This window comes from Amblyraja radiata, chromosome 2 (assembly GCF_010909765.2).
Source record: "Amblyraja radiata isolate CabotCenter1 chromosome 2, sAmbRad1.1.pri, whole genome shotgun sequence".
Taxonomy (NCBI): domain Eukaryota; kingdom Metazoa; phylum Chordata; class Chondrichthyes; order Rajiformes; family Rajidae; genus Amblyraja; species Amblyraja radiata.
The window spans coordinates 86,580,609-86,599,473 of record NC_045957.1 but is presented as its reverse complement, the minus strand read 5'-3'; the positions used below and the strand labels follow the sequence as shown (position 1 = coordinate 86,599,473).

The 18,865-nt window shown below is 45.0% G+C and overlaps 1 protein-coding gene across 2 annotated transcripts in view; it reads right to left on the bottom strand.

Annotated features, from left to right (window-relative positions):
- Nucleotides 1-17,581, bottom strand: part of spata48 (spermatogenesis associated 48) — a 42,070-nt gene extending 24,489 nt beyond the window's left edge. For both annotated transcript variants that reach the window (XM_033049813.1, XM_033049820.1), the window contains exons 1-3: nt 16,876-17,581; nt 7,645-7,742; nt 2,776-2,852 (exon numbers count right to left, since the gene is read on the bottom strand). In XM_033049813.1, coding sequence (XP_032905704.1) covers nt 2,776-2,852; nt 7,645-7,742; nt 16,876-17,278 — 578 coding nt within the window. In that variant the 5' untranslated portion in view covers nt 17,279-17,581. The remainder of the gene's footprint in view (nt 1-2,775; nt 2,853-7,644; nt 7,743-16,875) is intronic.
- Between the last annotated feature and the right edge of the window lie 1,284 nt (nt 17,582-18,865).

Sequence of the window (18,865 nt, the reverse complement as noted above, 5' to 3'; positions counted from 1 at the left end):
ACGAGTCTGCCTACAGGGATGAAGTCCAAAAACTGACTGTCTGGTGTACCAAAAACAACCTGGTACTCAATCCATCGAAGACGAAAGAGCTGGTCGTTTACTTCAGGAGGAAGAGGAGAGAGGAACCTGCTCCTCTATACATCAAAGGAGACATGGTGGAGAGAGTCACTGGCTTTAAGTTCCTGGGAATAAACATCTCCCAGGACCTTAAATGGCAAATGAACACCGTCACTCTCGTGAAGAAGTCACATCAGCGGCTGTATTTCCTGAGGTCTCTGCGGAGAGCAAACGTCTCACAGCCGCTGCTGTTGTCCTTCTACCGATGCGCCGTGGAGAGTATCCTCTCCTATGGAATCCTGGTGTGGTTTGCTAGCTGTACTGTGGCTGAGAGGAGGGCGTTGCAGGGAATTATAAAAACTGCGCAGAACATTACAAACGCCCAACTGCCCTCCTTGGATGACATATATAGGGCCCGATGCTTGCGCCGGGCCACAAATATCAAGCAGGACACATCCCACCCTGCCAACCACCTTTTTACTCTGCTACCCTCTGGGAGGCGATTCAGGACTCTGAAGGCTCGCACTGGTAGACTAAAGAATAGTTTCTACCCATGTGCGATAAAAGAGCTAAATTCCAACAGAGAATGCTGGGGAAGCAAAATGTAATTCTAAGAAATGCCGCCAAATTCTTTTAAATTCTTTTAAATTCTTTTAAAACACCTATTTATTTTTTACTAATAAGTGTACATATGTGTCAATGGTTGTCGTGTTTGTATTGTTTTTAACCGGAGGAGATGTAATGGAATTTCGTTGCACAGTATTGTGCAATGACAATAAACGTATTCATTCATTCATTCATGAACATTGACTTCTCTAACTTCAGATAATCCAGCATTATGAACATTGACTTCTCTAACTTCAGATAACCCTTGCTTTCCCTCTCTATCCTCTCCTTCTTCCCAGTTCTCCCACTAGTATAGTAAGACCTGAGTGATCTCCTGGACAAGTGTCGATCGCCTGGATTGGGGTCGGAGAGGAATTTCCCGGATTTTTTTCCCGAATTGGACCTGGGTTTTTATCCGTTTTTTTGCCTCCCCCAGGAGATCACGCGGTTCTTGGGGTGGAGAGGGGTGATAGCGGTATAAAGGGGAGGGTAGTGTCTTGTGTTCTGTGTCTTGTGTCTACTGTTTGTGGGTAAGTGTGTCTGTTTAGTGTTCAGCCATGAGTGAATGGCGGTGCGGGCTCGACGGACCTGGTGGTCTACTCTCGCACCTACTTTCTATGATTCTATGATTCTATAGTCTTGCCATCTCCGACTACATTCTGTATTGTATTGTATTGTATTCAAATTTATTGTCATTGTCTCAGTTAGAGACAACGAAATGAATTTCCCTTACAGGCAGTATCATAAAAATAAAAAATAAAAAATAATAATAAATAATAAAACATATCTATCTTTGTCCCGCCCCCTTCCCTGACATCAGTCTGAAGAAGGGTCTCGACCCGAAACGTCACCCATTCCTTCTCTCCAAAGATGCTGCCGGTCCCGCTGAGTTACTCCCTTTTGTGTCTACCTACATTGTGTGTCTACCTTCAGTTTTTCTCCTTTTACTTTCAAGATTTAAGATTCAATTTAATTGTCACATGTACCAATTAAGGTACAGTAAAATTTGAGTTACCGTACAGCCAAATGAATTAAAAAAGCAAAAATAGATACAGCACATAAAATAAAGATAAATATCATCTTCCACCACAAGGCAATAAAGTTCAGTCATCTTCCTCCTTTGTTCACCTGTGGTCGTGGCTTTTTGAATGGGGCCGTTGCCGATGGTCCGCTGTTCAAGCCCGCTCGTCGGGATGATCGAAACTCCCGCGTCGGGACGGATCGGAACACCCCGCAGCATGGAGCTCCCTAGTCGGCCGCATCTTACCAGAGACCGTTGCTTCACGGTGTTAAAGTTCACAAGCACCATGGTCGGAGCTCCAACACTGGCAATCCTCGGCAAAAGATCCCAGGCTCCGCGATGTTAAGCCCACGCCACACCCGCGGCTTAAAGCTCCGGGCCGGCCTCCAGGAAAGGCTGCACCACTCCACGTTGTAGGCTACAAAAGGGGGGGGGGCTGAGATGTCACACGGAGAAAAAAAAAATTTGCATCTCCGTCGAGGCAAGTGACTGAAAAAGGTTTCCCCCGAACCCCCCCCCCCTTCCTATATCCCCCACATAAAACATACCAAGAGACATAAAAACAAACATTCAAGACATACTTAAAATAATAAAAACAGAGAAGGGGCAAGACAGACTGCTGGCGAGGTAGCCATTACGGGCACCACCTGGTGGAGAAAGCAATAATATTTCACAGCCTTTACATTTCTCTTTCAGATTGTCCTCATTGATCCATCAACTACACAGCTGTATAAACAGCGGACTCACCTTGGTAATTCTGGTCTCATTTCCACTCAGTCCTCCCATACTGTCTGCTTGTGGTCTCACTTTCCCAGTTCTGATAAAAGGTCTCTCTAACCTGAAATGTGCACTGTTTCTTATTCGCTTGCCTGGCTTGCTGACTATTTCCAGCATTTCCTGTGTTTATTTCAGAATCTGACCATCTGTAGAATTTTGATTTTCCATTAATATTGGTGCTTGCTCCTGAATAAAATCATGTCTGGTACTTTGACTATCATGCATTCTTATAACACACAGCAAAAAGTTGGTAAGAATAAATCTATATTTAAATCATAATTGATACACAAGTAAATACAGTTATATTTCCTTACCTTTGTGTGGCTGAAGTGTACATGTATTTTTTTGCTTTTCTGTCTCTTATACTGTCAGGTGTTGGATCACTGGTCATCTATGATAAATTAAAGATAATGCATATTTTATAAATATGAAACACCTGAATTAAAAACTGTGCCGCTAATTATAGATTTTACTTCGGAGTCACGTGAGTGACTACGTGAAGACCCCACCAGCACGCATGCATGCCATAGCGTCTCACGCAGTGCAACAGCGACGGGCGGGGGTGGATCGCTCCCGCGGCAAAATTGAAAGACGGACCTAGAAGGTAAGTTGTATTTCTTCCCCTTGCTGTGCTTTATGTTGCAGCACGTTGGACAAGGGGAAGAAAAAACGGGCACCTGGACCGCAGGCTGTGAGGAACTGGGGAAGTTCCGACAGCCATGGGCGACCAGCGGCTCCAGGACCGCAGGCTGCGGGGATCCAGGAAAGTTCCGACAGCCGACAGCCGTGGGCGACCAGCGGCTCCAGGACCGCAGGCTGCGGGGAACCAGGAAGGTTCCGACAGCCGACAGCCGTGGGCGACCAGCGGCACCTGGACCGCAGGCTGCGGGGAACTGGGAAAGTTCCGGCAGTCGACAGCCATGGGCGACCAGCGGCTCCAGGACCGCAGGCTGCGGGGAACTAGGAAGGTTCCGACAGCCGACAGCTGTGGGCGACCAGAGGCACCTGGACCGCAGGCTGTGAGGAACTGGAAAGGTTCCGACAGCCGACAGCCGGGGACGACCGGCGCAGGCTGAGCCCAGCACCGCGAGCTGTATACCCGGAAACAGCGCAGCGGGCTGGAGGCAAGCAGAACAGGAGTCGGTCCGGCCGATAGACTCGGGGAGTCCGGCCAGGAGGACGCACTGCCCAAGGGCAGTGGAAGTGACCGTTTCGAGTGGTTGCTAAGGTCCACTTACCGACTCCAACTCTGCCAAGCTGAATCCAGCGCCATGAGCTGTACAGCTCAAAGCAGCGCAGCAGGCTGGAGGCAAAGCCCAGCAGGATTCTGCCCGGCCGATCATACTCATCTGAGTCCGGCCCAGAGGACGCGCTGCCCGAGTGCAGCAGAGGTCCGTCCGTGACTTGTTCCGGGAGATGGAGCAAGCTCACTATAGGAGTCTTCGCACTCCCATAACAGCACCTTATCGAGGGCTGTAAAACAATGCATCTCCCTCAACAGAGGAGAGCATTGTGGACCAGGGCTGGTCCTGAAGAAGGGGACGTGGCTGTAGAAAACGGCAGTGTGCTGGGGGTGCAGAGTCCTAAGGAGCTACTGTGAGTGATTACCAAATTTGCGGATCATCGAAAGCAGGAGTACCATTGCAGACCAAGCTGGCGGCCAGCATCGACTACCTGTACTTCCATCCTCTGCAGGAACAGGCAACGAAATTACTGAGAAGTATATGCCTCCTGTGAACTTTACTTCGTTAAAAGTGCCTGCAGCAAACAATGTGATCTGGGGGTACAGTGGGACTGGCACAAAAGCCCAGGAGGTCAAACTACACCAGATTCTAAAACTTCTGACAGCGGGCATATCATTGGTTGCTCGCTCAGACGATGGTACAGAAATGACGGCACTCAGCAGGACTGGCATTGCTCCGCAATACCCACTATGAAATCAATTGCTTGCGAGAGCACAGTAAACCTGCACTAAACCCCAAATTTGCAGGGTTGTGCGAAACAGCTGCAACACAACCGATGGGGGGGGGGGGGGGGGGGGGAACTTGTCTAAACAAGTAAAAAAGCTTGACGAAGAGTTTAAAGCCGTCGGGCTCATGACAGCGTCATCAGCAACGGGCAGACCACACCTCAGATGGCAGCACCCCTATGCATCCACCAGCAGGCATCAACACCAGGACGCTGGTGAAAGCATTAGGGCCGCGCAGCAACCACGAAGGTCCTTTTTAGGCCAAGGCCCAGAGCGACCCTCATGGAAAATGTGCCAACCCCGCACTCCGGCGCCTCTTCTGCAGAAGAAAGGGACTACCACCGGCAACAAGGGAGGTAGGTGGATCTGGTTCCTTCCAGAACACAAAGGTGTACGACCTGTACTAACAGGGGGAATGTTACACTTGTTTTGGGAGGCATGGAGGGATCATTGTCGATACCTAAAATTTTACTGGATGGGGCAACTATGGCAGAGTATAGCGTTGCCTAATGGGCTAAACTTCAGCCCCATGACTGTTCACCAAGATATTAAAACTGGCCTTGGCAATACTTAGGAAACAAAACATATTGTCATGGCATATCTTGATGATATATCAATTGTGGGGGAAAACCCTGGAACTAGCTAAATCAGCAGTTTTAGCTAACAAACATTGGGTTGAAACTCTGGGGTCATCTCCATCCAGATAAATCTAAGTTGACGGCATCCACAACTATGGACTTTCTGGGATTTACAATTAACATTATCCATATGTCTGTAACTTTGCCAAAGAGTAAAGCAGCAGACTTGGTGGAAGCCTACAACAAAATTAATTATTACAAAATAAACCATCTATTCGACAGGAGACAAGAGTAATTGGGAAACTAGTAGCAGCATTTCCAGCTACTCAGTTTGGGCCTTGCATCATTAAAGCTCAAAAAGGGCAAAAGTGCAAGAGCAAAAACACCTTGCAGGTCACTTTGATCGACCTATGCAGTTACCAGCCAAAGCAATTCGGAGTTATAATGATGAAAGGGAATACTTGGCATAGTTCCAGCCCATCATTATTAGTAATCATCATTCACGTTACAAATGGAGGTCAGCGCTCATGGCTGGGGAGCTACTAACACTATATCCAGAACTGGTGGCACACGGAACATTAGGAATCATCATTACTAAAAACACTGGGTATAAATTATTTAGAGATGTTGGGTGCGTTTCATGGGCTAAAAGCCTACTGCTCACAATGCACCATCTGCATGTCCGCCTACAAATTGATAATACTACAGTGGTGGCATATATTAATCATATGGGTGGAATAAAATCGATATCATGTGTCAATCTGGCCAATACAATCTGGCAATTGTGTGTTAACATACATATTTGGCTATCAGCAAACTTACCTACCAGGTAAGCTCAATACAGTGGCACACACCAGGTCATGAAAATTCAATGACAGCACCGAATGGCTGTTGGACCACAAAAAAGTTTGCTGATATTACTAAAAGATAGGGACACCAGATATCGATCTATTTGCATCTAGACCCAATCACCAGTTACCAACATATGTCGCTTGGGAACCACACTTGGGGCAGCAGCAATGGACGTTTCTCACGGAATTGGGGAAAATTGTTTACAATGTTTTTCCCCTCCTGCCTCATCAGTCGGATCCTATGCAAAATACATATGGTCTCAGCATCAGGTGTCTTGGAAGTACCTGATTGGCCTACACAGCCATGGGTCCCTGTGGTCCTTGACATAGTCTCTGAACCATAGTCCACCATGCTAAGATCCGGGCTGGCGGACAGGACCATGAACATGATCACGGCGGCCTATCAAGAATCAACAAGGACTGGTGTTGCGTATAATACAGCTACAATCACCAACATCCTGGGAATTCCTGTCCAGCCTTCATGTAGATGAAGGACTGAGCGGCAGTGCTATAATTGCGCAGGAGTGCCCTGTCAGCTTGCTGGTGGCAGGCGCCACGACAACTCTCCATGGGATCTCACCCTCTAGTTGCCAAACTTATGAAGATTATTTACAACACTAACCCTCCTACAGCGAGGTACTCCCAGATCTGGGACGTCAGTGTTGTACTAACATTGCTAGATGCACCAGCAATGTCCCTGTCCCTGGGGGGTAAACTGGAATTCCAGGCATACCCATCTGACATCGGACTCTGTGTAATAACACAACTTCTACTGTACCTTAAGACTACTAAAACTTTAAGAGGAAGTAAATTGGCACTATGGGCAGCCATAAACAGCCTAATGGCCGGGTATCAGCACAAACCATCTCTAGATGACTCAGACAGGTTTGGGAGCTGCTGGGGTGGATACTGACATCTTAAATTTCTATCCACAAGGGCAACAGCAACACCGGCAGCAAGAGACATGGAAGTGCCTGTGGACCATATCCTGACAACAGCAGGATGGTCTAGAGAAAGACCTTCCAATTCTTTATAATAAGCCAATAACCAAACCTGCGGTGTTGCAGAATCAAGTTTGAATTCTGTAATATATTTAGCCCTAGGGAGTATTATTTTGTTAAAATAAATTGTTATTGTTTGAATTGGATACATGTCTGAATACGATAACATACTTCCTCCCTTGAATGACTTCAGCCGTGAGTGAAGCATGGATTGTTCCATGGCTTGAAATCACAGATCTTTAAAAGCTTCACGTGGTCACTCAAGTGACTCCGAAGTAAAATAGTCTTCTTCTTCTTTCGTGTGGCATGCACAGCTTAAAGTTGTAGGACAACTTGTTCTATTTGATCTTCTGTTTGTGCACGTCTAGTTGATTGCATTAGTCGAAACAGGGCGGACCACGTGAAGGTTGCAATCTTCCACCCCAGTAAAATAGTAAGATTAAACGAGAACTTACCAGTTTGAAGTTTGATCTTTATTTTATGAGGAATTACGATGAGGGATTACGTGCCCTCTGCTCCCGCCCTCTATTATAAAGGTCAACTGGTATATTAGTTCTTCTTATCTTACTATGTTTATTTCAATTACTATTACTGTGATTCCACACCGCTGCTTTGAAGAATGTCGCGCATGCGTGCCGGCGGGGTCTTCACGTAATCCCTCATCGTAACTCCTCATAAAATAAAGATCAAACTTCAAACTGGTAAGTTCTTGTTTAATCTTACTATTATTTTTACTAGAAAGACAAAGTTTGTATTCAAGTATATATGCAATAACTGGACATACCTGATCTGTAGGATCCACATTTAAATTAAAAGTATGGGTTTTCAGATTAACAGGAACTGCATGTGGTGTTGGTGTCACTCGAACTGGGCTTGTCCAACCTTGAAAAAAAGAATAATTTAATCAATAAGCATAAATCAGTTAACCTGTTTCTACCTTGTTTTGCTGTATACTCAAAGTCTTACTTCACAGTTACAGCAAATGAAGAAATGAATGGAGAAATACTGAAAACATTTTAGAGCAGGCAGATTGTTAACAATAAACCTTCATATTCAATTCATTAATAATTGAACATGATAAGAGGAAATGGAAAAAGATAGGTTTGGTCCTTGTTAAAGTCCTAAATCGGGGCAAGATATTTTTGATGGCATTAGATAGGAACTCGCAAAGGTTAACTGGGAAAGGGTGTTTGTAGTAAAGGGACCTCAGACAAGTGGGAGACTATTAAAAGTGAAATATGTGGATTTCAGGGCCAACATCCACCTGCCATTTCTTTATAGCCCATTATCACTTCTCAAGTGTCATTTTCACTTCTGGAACCAGTAAAAATCTAGCTCAGGCTGATTAAAACTTTCCTGACTGTGTGACTAGGTTGCATGAATTAGGATGCTTAAACCAGCATCTAGAGGCCTGCAGGACAAAGGTGAATAGGAAGTAATTATCACTGCTACGCAGAAAGAAGGTTGATTTGAAAAGTTACAACATAGGTTAATAGGAGTGCATTTCCAAGTATGAATTGCACCATTGAATGGAACATCCATCCATCCATCTAATTACTAAAACTCTCATCTTGACCTCTTCCAGTCTGCTTTGTAATTAGATTTGCGCAAAAACGATCCCCCATAGCGCTACGATTTTTCACCACCTTACTCACCATTCTCCTCTGCTGCAAGTCAAATAAGTTATGTTCAAATCGGAGAAATAGCACAAAAGTTATGAAGGTTTTGAAAGTTTCCCCTTCCTCACACCCCCCCTCTGCCACAGCCCCCCCTCTCCCCACATCCCCCTCCCCCACCCACCCACCCCTCCCTCACCCCCCCCCCCCTACGACCCCCACTCCCCCACCCCTCCACCCCAGACCTCTGAGGCAGAGAATTCCACAGACTCACAACTTTCTGTGAGAAAACCTGTTTCCTCGTCTACGTTCTAAACTTGTGAGTCTGTGGAATTCTCTGCCTCAGAGCGCGGTGGAGACCGGTTCTCTGGATACTTTCAAGAGAGAGGTAGATAGGGCTCTTAAAGATAGCGGAGTCAAGGGATATGGGGAGAAGGCAGGAACGGGGTACTGATTGGGGATGACCAGCCATGATCACATTGAATGGTGGTGCTGACTCGAAGGGCCGAATGGCCTGCTCCTGCACATATTGTCTACTTTCTATTGTCTATTCCATTTCTCCAGAGATGTTGTCTGACCCGCTGAGTTACTCCAGCTTTTTGTGTCTGCTCCATTCTATTGACTCCAATTACACCTCATGCTACCTCCACAAGGCCACCAGCATAATCAAGGACAAGTCACACTCCAGCCAACTCCAACTCCACATCTCTTTCATCAGGCAAGAAGTGTGAAAAAATTCAGGGACAGTTTCCTCCCAGCTGTTATCAGGCAACTGAACCGTCATACCAACAACTGGAGAGCAATCCTAAGGTACTATCTACCTCATTGGAGACCTTCGGACTATCTTTGATCAGGCCTTACCTTGCACTAAATGTTATTCACATTATTCCCTTTATTATGTACAGTGCATTCATTAAGTATTCAGACCCCTTCACTTTTTCTACATTTTGTTCCGTTACAACCTTATGCTAAAATGGGTTCCGTTTTTTTAATCATCAATCTGCACACAATACCCCATAATAAAAGTGAAAACAGGTGTTTAGAAATTGTTGCAATGTTATTAAAATAAATAACTTAAATTTACATAAGTATTCAGACCTTTACTCAGTACTTTGTTGAGGCACCTTTGGCAGCTGCAAGCTTGGCACACCTGTATTTGGGTAATTTCTCCCAATCTTCTCTGCAGATTCTCTCAAGCTCTGTCAGATTGGATGCGGAGCGCCAATGCACAGCTCTTTTCTGGTCCCTCCAGAGATGTTCGATCGGGTTGAAGTCCCGGGCTCTGGCTGGGCCACTCAAGGACATTCACAGACTTGTCACACACTCCTGCGTTGTGTTGGCTGTGTGCTTAGGGTCGTTGTCCTGTAGGAAGGTGAACCTCCGCCCCAACCTGAGGTCCAGAACGCTCTGGAGCAGGTTTTCATCAAGGATCTCTCTGTACTTTGTTCCGTTCATCTTACCCTCGATCTTGACTAGTCTCCCAGTTCCTGATGCTGAAAAACATCCCCACAGCATGATGCTGCCACCACCATGCTTCACCGTAGGTATGGCATTGGCCAGGTGATGAGCAATGCTTGGTTTCCTCCAGACGTGACGCTTGGCATTCTGGCCAAAGAGTTCAATATTGGTTTCATCAGACCAGAGAATCTTGTTTCTCATGCCTTTCGGCAAACTTCAAGCGGGCTGTCATGTGCCTATTTACTGAGGAGTGGTTTACGTCCGGCCACCATACCATAAAGGCCTGATTGGTGGAGTGCTGCAGATATAGTTGGCCTTCTGGATGGTTCTCCCATCTCCACAGAGTAACTCTGGAGCTCTGTCAGAGTGACCATCAGGTTCTTGGTCACCTCCCTGAACCAAGGCCCTTCACCCCCGATGGCTCAGTTTGGTCAGGTGGCCAGGTCTATGAAGAGTCCTGGTGGTTCCAAAGTTCTTCCATTTAAGAATGATGGAGGCCACTGTGTTCTTCGGGACTCCTGCAATGCTGCAGAAATTGTTTTATACCCTTCCCCAGATCTGTGTCTCGACACAATCATATCTAGGAGGTCTACGGACAATTCCTTCATCTTCATGGCTTGGTTTTTGCTCTGACATGCACTGTTAACTGTCGGACCTTATATAGACAGGTGTGTGCCTTTCCAAATCATGTCCAATCAATTTAGTTTACCACTGGTGGACCCCAATCAAGTTGTAAAAACATCTCAAAGATAATCAATGGAAACAGGATGAACCTAAGCTCAACCTTGAATGTCATAGCAAAGGGTATGAATAATGTAATTGTGATATTTCAGTTATTTATTTTTAATTATTTTGCAAAAATTTCTAAACACCTGTTTTCGCTTCTTCATTTTGGGGTATTGTGTGTAGATTAATGAATGAATTTAATCCATTTTAAAATAAGGCTGTAACATAACAAAGTGTGGAAAAAGTGAAGTGGTCTGAATACTTTCTGAATGCACTGTATATGTACACTGAAAATGGCAGGGCACTGCGGAGTGTTGTAGAGCAGAAGAATCTAGGAGTGCAGGTACATAATCCTTGAAAGTGGCAGCACAGGTAGATAGTGGTCAAAAAGGCTTTCGGCACATTGTCAGTCAGGGCCGGATTTAGATGAAGAGAGGCCCTAAGCTGTTCCACTTGTGAGGCCCCTCCCAATCCCCCACCCCCACGACGAGAGGAAGATGGTCCACCAGATTGACACCGATTTGCAGCCGAGCGTGGCCAATGAGATAAGGGGCTGGAAAGATCGATCTATCTATCTGTCTGTCTGTCTGTCTGTCTGTCTGTCTGTCTGTCTGTCTGTCTGTCTGTCTGTCTATCTATCTATCTATCTATCTATCTATCTCCAGTGCTAGTGTCGAGTTATTGGCTTAAAACACTATTAATCAAGGAAAATTACTGAAGTGTTGTTTAGAGACTACAGTGCGTTGTGACAGCATATGTAAGAAAGGCATATGACAGTGTCAAAAATATTATACACCTTGCAGGGCTCTCACTTAATTTTTTTTCTCTGTTGTCAGCCGGGCAACCCTGGCAGCTTTAAGTTGCCAAATAACAGTTTAAGTGGTCATTTAGATGGCTTGCATGATGCGTGCGATAATGTGCTCGGACGAAGTGTGTAGTTACCAGTCGGAAATATGCCCAATGAAGCATTCACATATGATTTCTGCTTCAAATAAAGTCACGAACTAAACATATTCACCAATCAAGACATGATATATACCACAATGACATCCAGCAAAATTATAATACAGTATCTCAACTCTTTATACACATTGCAATGAATGCAATTTCTATTATTTCTTTCCACTTCCAAACAAAAATGTGGTTGGATTATTCAGCGTATGATCAACCTCGGTGAGACCAAGCGCAAGCTTGGCGATCGCTTCGCACAACACCTCTACTCAATTCGCAATAGCAACCTGATCTCCCGGTGGCTCAACACTTCAACTCCCTTTCCGATTCCGAATCCGATCCTTCTGTCCTGGGCCTCCTCCATGGCCAGAGTGAGGCCCACCGCATATTGGCGGAGCAGCACCTCATATTTGCTTGGGTAGTTTACACCCCAGCGGTATGAACATTGGCTTCTCTAATTTCAGGTAGTCCTTGCTTTCTCCCTCCTTCCCCTCCCATTCCCAGCTCTCCCAGTCTGCTGTCTCGTCTCTTCCTTTATTTTTCGTGTCCCCGCCCCCCGACATCAATCTGAAGGGTCTCGACCCGAAACGTCGTCTATTCCTTCGCTCCATAGATTCTGTTTTACCCGCTGATTTTTTCCAGCTTTTTTGTCTACCAATAGGATCCCACCACTGGCCACATCATCTCATCTCCTCCCCTGTTGGCTTTCCGCAGAGACTGCTCCCTCCGTAACTCCCTGGTCAATTTGTCCTTTCCCACCCAAACTACCCCCTCTCCTGGCATTTTCCCTTGCAACTGCAGGAATTGCTACACTTGCAGCTTTACCTCCTCCATTGACTCCATTCAAGGACTCAAGCAGCCTTTCCAGGTGCGGCAGAGGTTCACCTGCACCTCCTCCAACCTCATCTATTGCATCCACTGCTTTAGGTGTCAGCTGCTCTACATCGGTGAGACCAATCGTATGCTTGGCGATCGCTTCGTCCAACACTTCCGCTCGGTCAGCAAAAACCAACCTGATCTCCCGGTGGTTCAGCACTTCAACTCCCCCTCCCATTCCGAATCCGACCTTTCTGTCCTGGGCCTCTTCCATGGCCAGAGTGACGCCCACCGTAAATTGGATGAGCAGCACCTCATATTTCGCTTGGGCAGTTTACACCCCAGTGGTATGAACATTGACTTATTCAATTTCAGGTAATCCCTGCTTTCTCCTCCCCTTCCCAGCTCTACCTCAGCCCACTGTCTCTGCCTCTTCCTTTCTTCTTCCCTTCCCCCTCACCCTCACATCAGTCTGAAGAAGGGTCTCGACCCGAATCGTCGCCTATTTCCTTCGCTCCATAGATGCTGCTTCACCCGCTGAGTTTCTCCAGCATTTTTGTCTACCCATTCACACAAGTTCTGTTATCTCACTTTCCTCACCCACTCCCTACACATTAGGGACAGATTTACAGCGACAAGTTAACCTACAAAGCCAATGCGTCTTTGGAATGTGGGAGGAAACCCATACGCTTGCAGGGAGAATGTGCAAATTCAACACAGACAGTGCCCGAGGACAGGATCGAACACAGATCTCTGGCGTGTGAGGCAGCAAGTCTACCAGCTGTGCCACTATATTTTGTTTTCCAACACACAAAAAATTATGTTGATAACTTTGGTTACTAAAAAAATGAAAATATCCATTTTCAGTTTTAAATCTCCAAGTGACGCTATGTCCCCCTTTACAGCTACTGTATGTTTTAATTAAGTTCAAGACTATGGGGCAGTACATTGGCCATAATGTTGCTGCCTAAAAGTGCCAGAGACCCGCAATTGATCCTGAATATGGGTGCTGTCTATATAGTTTGCTCCTTTTCCCTTTGATCGCGTGTGTTTTCTCACGTTGCTCTTGTTTCCTTCCACATTCCAAAGGTATGCAGGAACCTATTTCAGACCCAACACAAACGTAATATTTTCCTTTTGTCCAGAGATTCTGTCTGACCTGTTGAGTTGCTCCAGCTTTTTGTGTCTATCTTCAGTTGAAACTAGCATCTGCAGTTCCTTCCTACACACACGATACTATACGATAAAACGTTATTAATCCCACGAGGGAAATTGTGTGTGTGTGTGTATATATATTACACACACACACTTATATAGTTATATATTCATATAGGAATATACACCGTTTTGTTTTCTCATTTATAACATAGTTTACAGAGTACTATGTTTACATATTCTGTTGTACTGCTGCAAGTAAGGATTTCATTGTTCTAACCAGGACGTGAGAGAATAAAACACTCTTGACTCTCTCCGCTAATGTGTGGGATAGAACTAGTGTACGGTGGTCGGCGTGGACACGGTGGGCCGAAGGGCCTGTTTCCACGCTGTATCTTTAAATTAAACTAAAAACACTAAAATCAGAGGGAGTCTAAAGAAGAGTCTCTACCCGAAACATCACCCAATTTCTTCTATCCAGAGTTGCTGGCTGCTCCATGGAGTTCCCCCGCACAATTAAAGCATGGAATAGTCTTCACCCTACCATAGTTACCCAACCAGATGCAACTAAATTTAAGGTACCTCTTTTTCCCCCCCAAGAACCCTTTTTTGCTCAAGTCCAAGTCAAGAGTCAAGAGAGTATTGTCATGTGTCCCAGATAGGACAATTAAATTCTTGCTTGCTGTAGCACAACAGAATATGTAAACATAATACAGAACAGGAGATAAATGTTCAGTGTGTTTATAGGGTCGAGATGGCCTGTTTCCGTGCTGTAATTGTTATATGGTTATATGGTTATATACCATAGACGATATATATATACACAATAAATAAACAGATAAAATGCAATAGGCTGTTATTGTTCAGCCCTCCACCACCTACAGTTTAAATTCCATTTAGAATATTTATGGAGGACCAGGAAACCAGAAGTAATAGTTACTCCAGGGCGTTACTCCACATCCTGAGTTGATTTTCAGCGTTCGTGGACACTCCTTCCCTCAGTGACTGATCTACCCCCCCCCCCCCCCCCCCCCCCCCGGATATTTGCACTACTGCTACTGTAAATACACATATATATATATCACTGTTCCATTATTCTGTGTTCGCACTTCTGGGTGAGATGCTAACGGCATTTCGTTGTCTCTGTACTTGTACACTGCTCAATGACAATAACGTTTGAATCTGAATCTGAATCTAAATGAACATGGTTTTAATTGATGAACATTGAAACTTGTAATCATGAATTGTGTTTAAGGAACACAGATGACTGGCACATGAGGAATAAAGATTATTTTAAAATGTGGTACAAATAATTTAAATACTCTGGATGAAGGGCTGGTGCAGTGGTTGGGCTCATGGGACAACAGATGGCACAATGGGCTAAGTGTTCGGCTGGTGACCGGAAGGTAGCCGGTTCGAATCCCGCTTGGAGTGCATACTGTCGTTGTGTCCTTGGGCAAGACACTTCACCCACCTTTGCCTGTGTGTGAATGTGTGTGAGTGATTGGTGGTGGTCGGAGGGGGCCGTAGGCGCAGATTAGCAGCCACGCTTCCGTCAGTCTGCCCCAGGGCAGCTGTGGCTACAGAAGTAGCTCACCACCACCGAGTGTGACTGAGGAGTGTATGAATAATGCGATGTAAAGCGCCTTGAGTATTCTAGAAAGGCGCTATATAAATCCCATCCATTATTATTATTATTATTATTATTCTTCCTACAGCCAAATAGCAGTTTTTTTAATGTATGATTAACATGCGATGTTAAATCATCACAGCTGTTTTGGCAGTCCTGGTCATGTGTCTTTGCGCAGGACTTGCATAATTAACAGCCTGCTATTCTTTAGTTGCTGAGTAACCTATTTGTCAAGTGGTGCAAATCACATTAAACACGTCGACTCATGATTCACCATAGTAATTGGCAGCTGAATGACTCCAGGAATACTTAGAGGAACTAACATTTCATGGGCCAATTTTGCCTCCATAAACCTTCGAGCTATCAAAGCATCAATAAGGTTCTTGACAATAGTTGGAATAAGGTATGGAAATGTGTGAAGGTAGAACAAATTGCCTTGGTGACATGGATTTTGAAATTTAGATCGTCAGACAGTGCATGGTTTTAGCTAACACTATACTATTTAAACTAGCCTAAATAATATGAACACAATAATAACACAAAATAATAGAATAAGATAAAACCAAAGAGGATGAAATGTAATCCCATGTAATGTAGGTATGTTGCAAAGCCTACCTGAAGCGTCGCTGAAAATCTGTCCCAGCCCGTGTGCGCGATTTTGGCGCCGTTTAGAAGGGGGCGGGTTTAAAACGCGATTTTCCCTAGGCTGTTCAAATCGCGGTTTTTCAGTCTAGTTGATTATTAACGAAAAATCGCTGGAAGATTCCCTCGCTTGAGCTATTATTAGTTTTAAGGGCTTTCCTTACTTGTTATAGTAGTTTAAAAATTAACCTCTAAACCCCCGACCGCCGACAACGGGCCAGATCTCATACAGGGGAAAACGGAAGGTAGGCTGTATATTTTTACGTTAAAAAGGGCTTCTTAAGATCCCTTTATACAAAGTTTAATATTGCGAGTAGCTAATTTTGGGCCCATTATATCCCGCAGTATTTTTCTCGGCATTTGAGGGCACAAATCTACCGCAATGTGAACGTTCTAAACCAGCGCGTTCACAGGATCCCATTAGAAAGCTGATTTAAATGGACTTTAATTTACAGCAATTGAACACTAAATTCCTTCCATTTGGCCTATAAATTAATGTAAATTAGATTTAAAAATCATGTTTTATTGTGAATTATTTGTGAATATTATTTGGACACTTAGGCTATTTAAAAATGTTAATCATTTATTAAGAAATAGATAGATGTTTAGATCTAGTAATTGAAGTTTGGAATTAGCTACAATTGGGTAACTAACTAATTATTTGCTTTAATTTCAGGTCATCCAAGTGAGATTATTTTATATTTGTTTCAGCATGCTTCAATCTATGATAACTGAAAATTTCATTCAGTTCCCTTAATTTTTAAGAAAGTTATGGGCTTTTGACTGTCCACGATCACAGCTTTTTTGTTATCTCCATAGAAAATCAATAGGGAACAAGCTGCTAATTTCCGAGTATGAAAAAGGCCATAACTTTTTAAATACTTGAGATATGAAAGTGAATTAGGTGTCAAATTAAACTTATTTTTTGCTTTATCTGATGGGATAAATTGCAGACTTGATTTTTTTAATCTCAAAATTTTGTAACATTGCTATGCAGGGAAGCCGGCGCCTCGGGTCGTACCTCCCACTCTGGCCCGCATAGCTTCGGCAGACACGGATTTCGAGTTCCAGCGCGCCTGTGCCGCCATGTCGAGCAGCAGAGGCCGCATGCCGATGGCGGTGCGGGCCCGGTAGTCGCCACCCGGTCCCTTGTAGAAGGGCGCGCTGGGGATCCGCGGGCCGCCCACGTTGGCCACCACGCTCCTGAAGCCTGTGGTGGAGTCGAGTAGCGGCACCTCCTGCCGGTGAGGCGCCAGCGGGTACAGGTCATCCGGAGGTACCGCGTAAGGGGACCACTTGGCGAAAGCGACGTTGTTCTGGTCTTGGAAGCTGGTGAAGAAGTGCCGGTCCTCGGGACCTCTCACTAAGGGGATTACGGTCTGGGCCGTCCTCGCCGGCCGCACTAGACTGACGGCGGCCGCCATTCCCTGCCTCTAGTGATGTCTCGCCAATGGGTTAGTCTCGACCCTGCGGAGGTGCGGGCTCCGGGCGCGCTGTCTGCAGATGGACGTCGCTGGGCGACTGCGGGAATCACGGGCCCGCGCCTTGTCGCGCTGCCTGGCAACCGGGGGCCATAAAGGAACGCCCGCTGCACGGTGACGGCGACGAAGCGCGGTGTCGCCAGGGCAACCGGCCGCGCCTCGAGCAGAGCAGAGTAAAGGACACTCGGCCCCTCTGGCCTCTTCTCCGCGTCCAACAACATCAGTGCAGTAAGGAAACGGGTCCAACTACACCGATGAAGATGTCGATGAAGCTAGTCTCATTTGGCTGTATTTGGTTCCTATCCTTATAACGTTTTTCTATTCATGTAACGCAAATATATTTGAAACATTTTAATTCCACCTCAAACACCCTTCTCCCCTGTCCCTTCACCTTCTTGATTCCACCACTGTCCAGAAATCTATCTCAGTCTTAAATCCATGCAGCGATTGATATTTTACTGTCAAATATATTTTAAACATAATTCCACATCATACACCCTCCACCACTGTCCAGAAATCTATCTTGGGCTTGAATCCATTCTGTGATTGAGCTTACAAGGCATTCTGGAGTAGGGAATTTCAAAGATTCACCCCTCTGAGTGAAAAAAAAAATCTAATGTTATCTTAATCATTGATTGATTGATTATACCTTTAATAATCCTTTACAGGAAATTATAGTGCCACAACAGCTTCAAGACAGACATAACACCACACATTTCCTCAAGTAGCTTCCATACTTAACAAGTTAAAATACAAGTTAAAATACAAGTTAAAATACAATGAATGAAAAAAAGTGCAGTTATTTATGCGCATTATATAACCTTATAGCAGCTGGTATACAAGACTTCCTATGTCTCTCAGTTTTGCACATTGGTGCAATCAGTCTCTGACTGAAGATGCTGCTCTTGATCACCTTCAGGGCATGGAGTGGGTGAGTGGGGTTGGTCATTATTGAACCCAGTTTGTTCAGAGTTCTGGCCTCTGCCACCTGCTGGACCGTTCGTTGCTCAGCCCCGACCACTGAGCCGGCCTTCCTGATCAGCTTGTCCAGTCTGTTTTTGTCCGCTATGCGGGCGCCATCTCCCCAACAGGCCACAGCAAAAAACAGAGCACAGAGCACTGGCCACCACTGAATGGTAGACACTGCACAGCAGGGGTTGGCAGATGTTTTATATTGGACCTTTTATATTGAACCTGTCCTGTGGTTTTAGACTCGACCTGAAGAAACTTGTCAAACCCTTAAGAAATTTGATAAACGTCAGTTAATGCACCTCTAACTTGAAACAAATCTGACCCAGTAATATAGTGGATCATTGTCAGTCATGAATTGTTTCTAACTTGTTTATAGTTTATTATTTGAAAATCTGGAAAAAAATCCAACAAAATTGCACGTATTGCTCTGGTTATGGTCTTTAAGACCACATAAAATAAGCTTTCACTTCAGGTGTTTAAAGACCACATGTACTGACAATGACATTACATTTTTATTTGCAGCATATTAACAGACATATATATGTAATAGATGCAGAT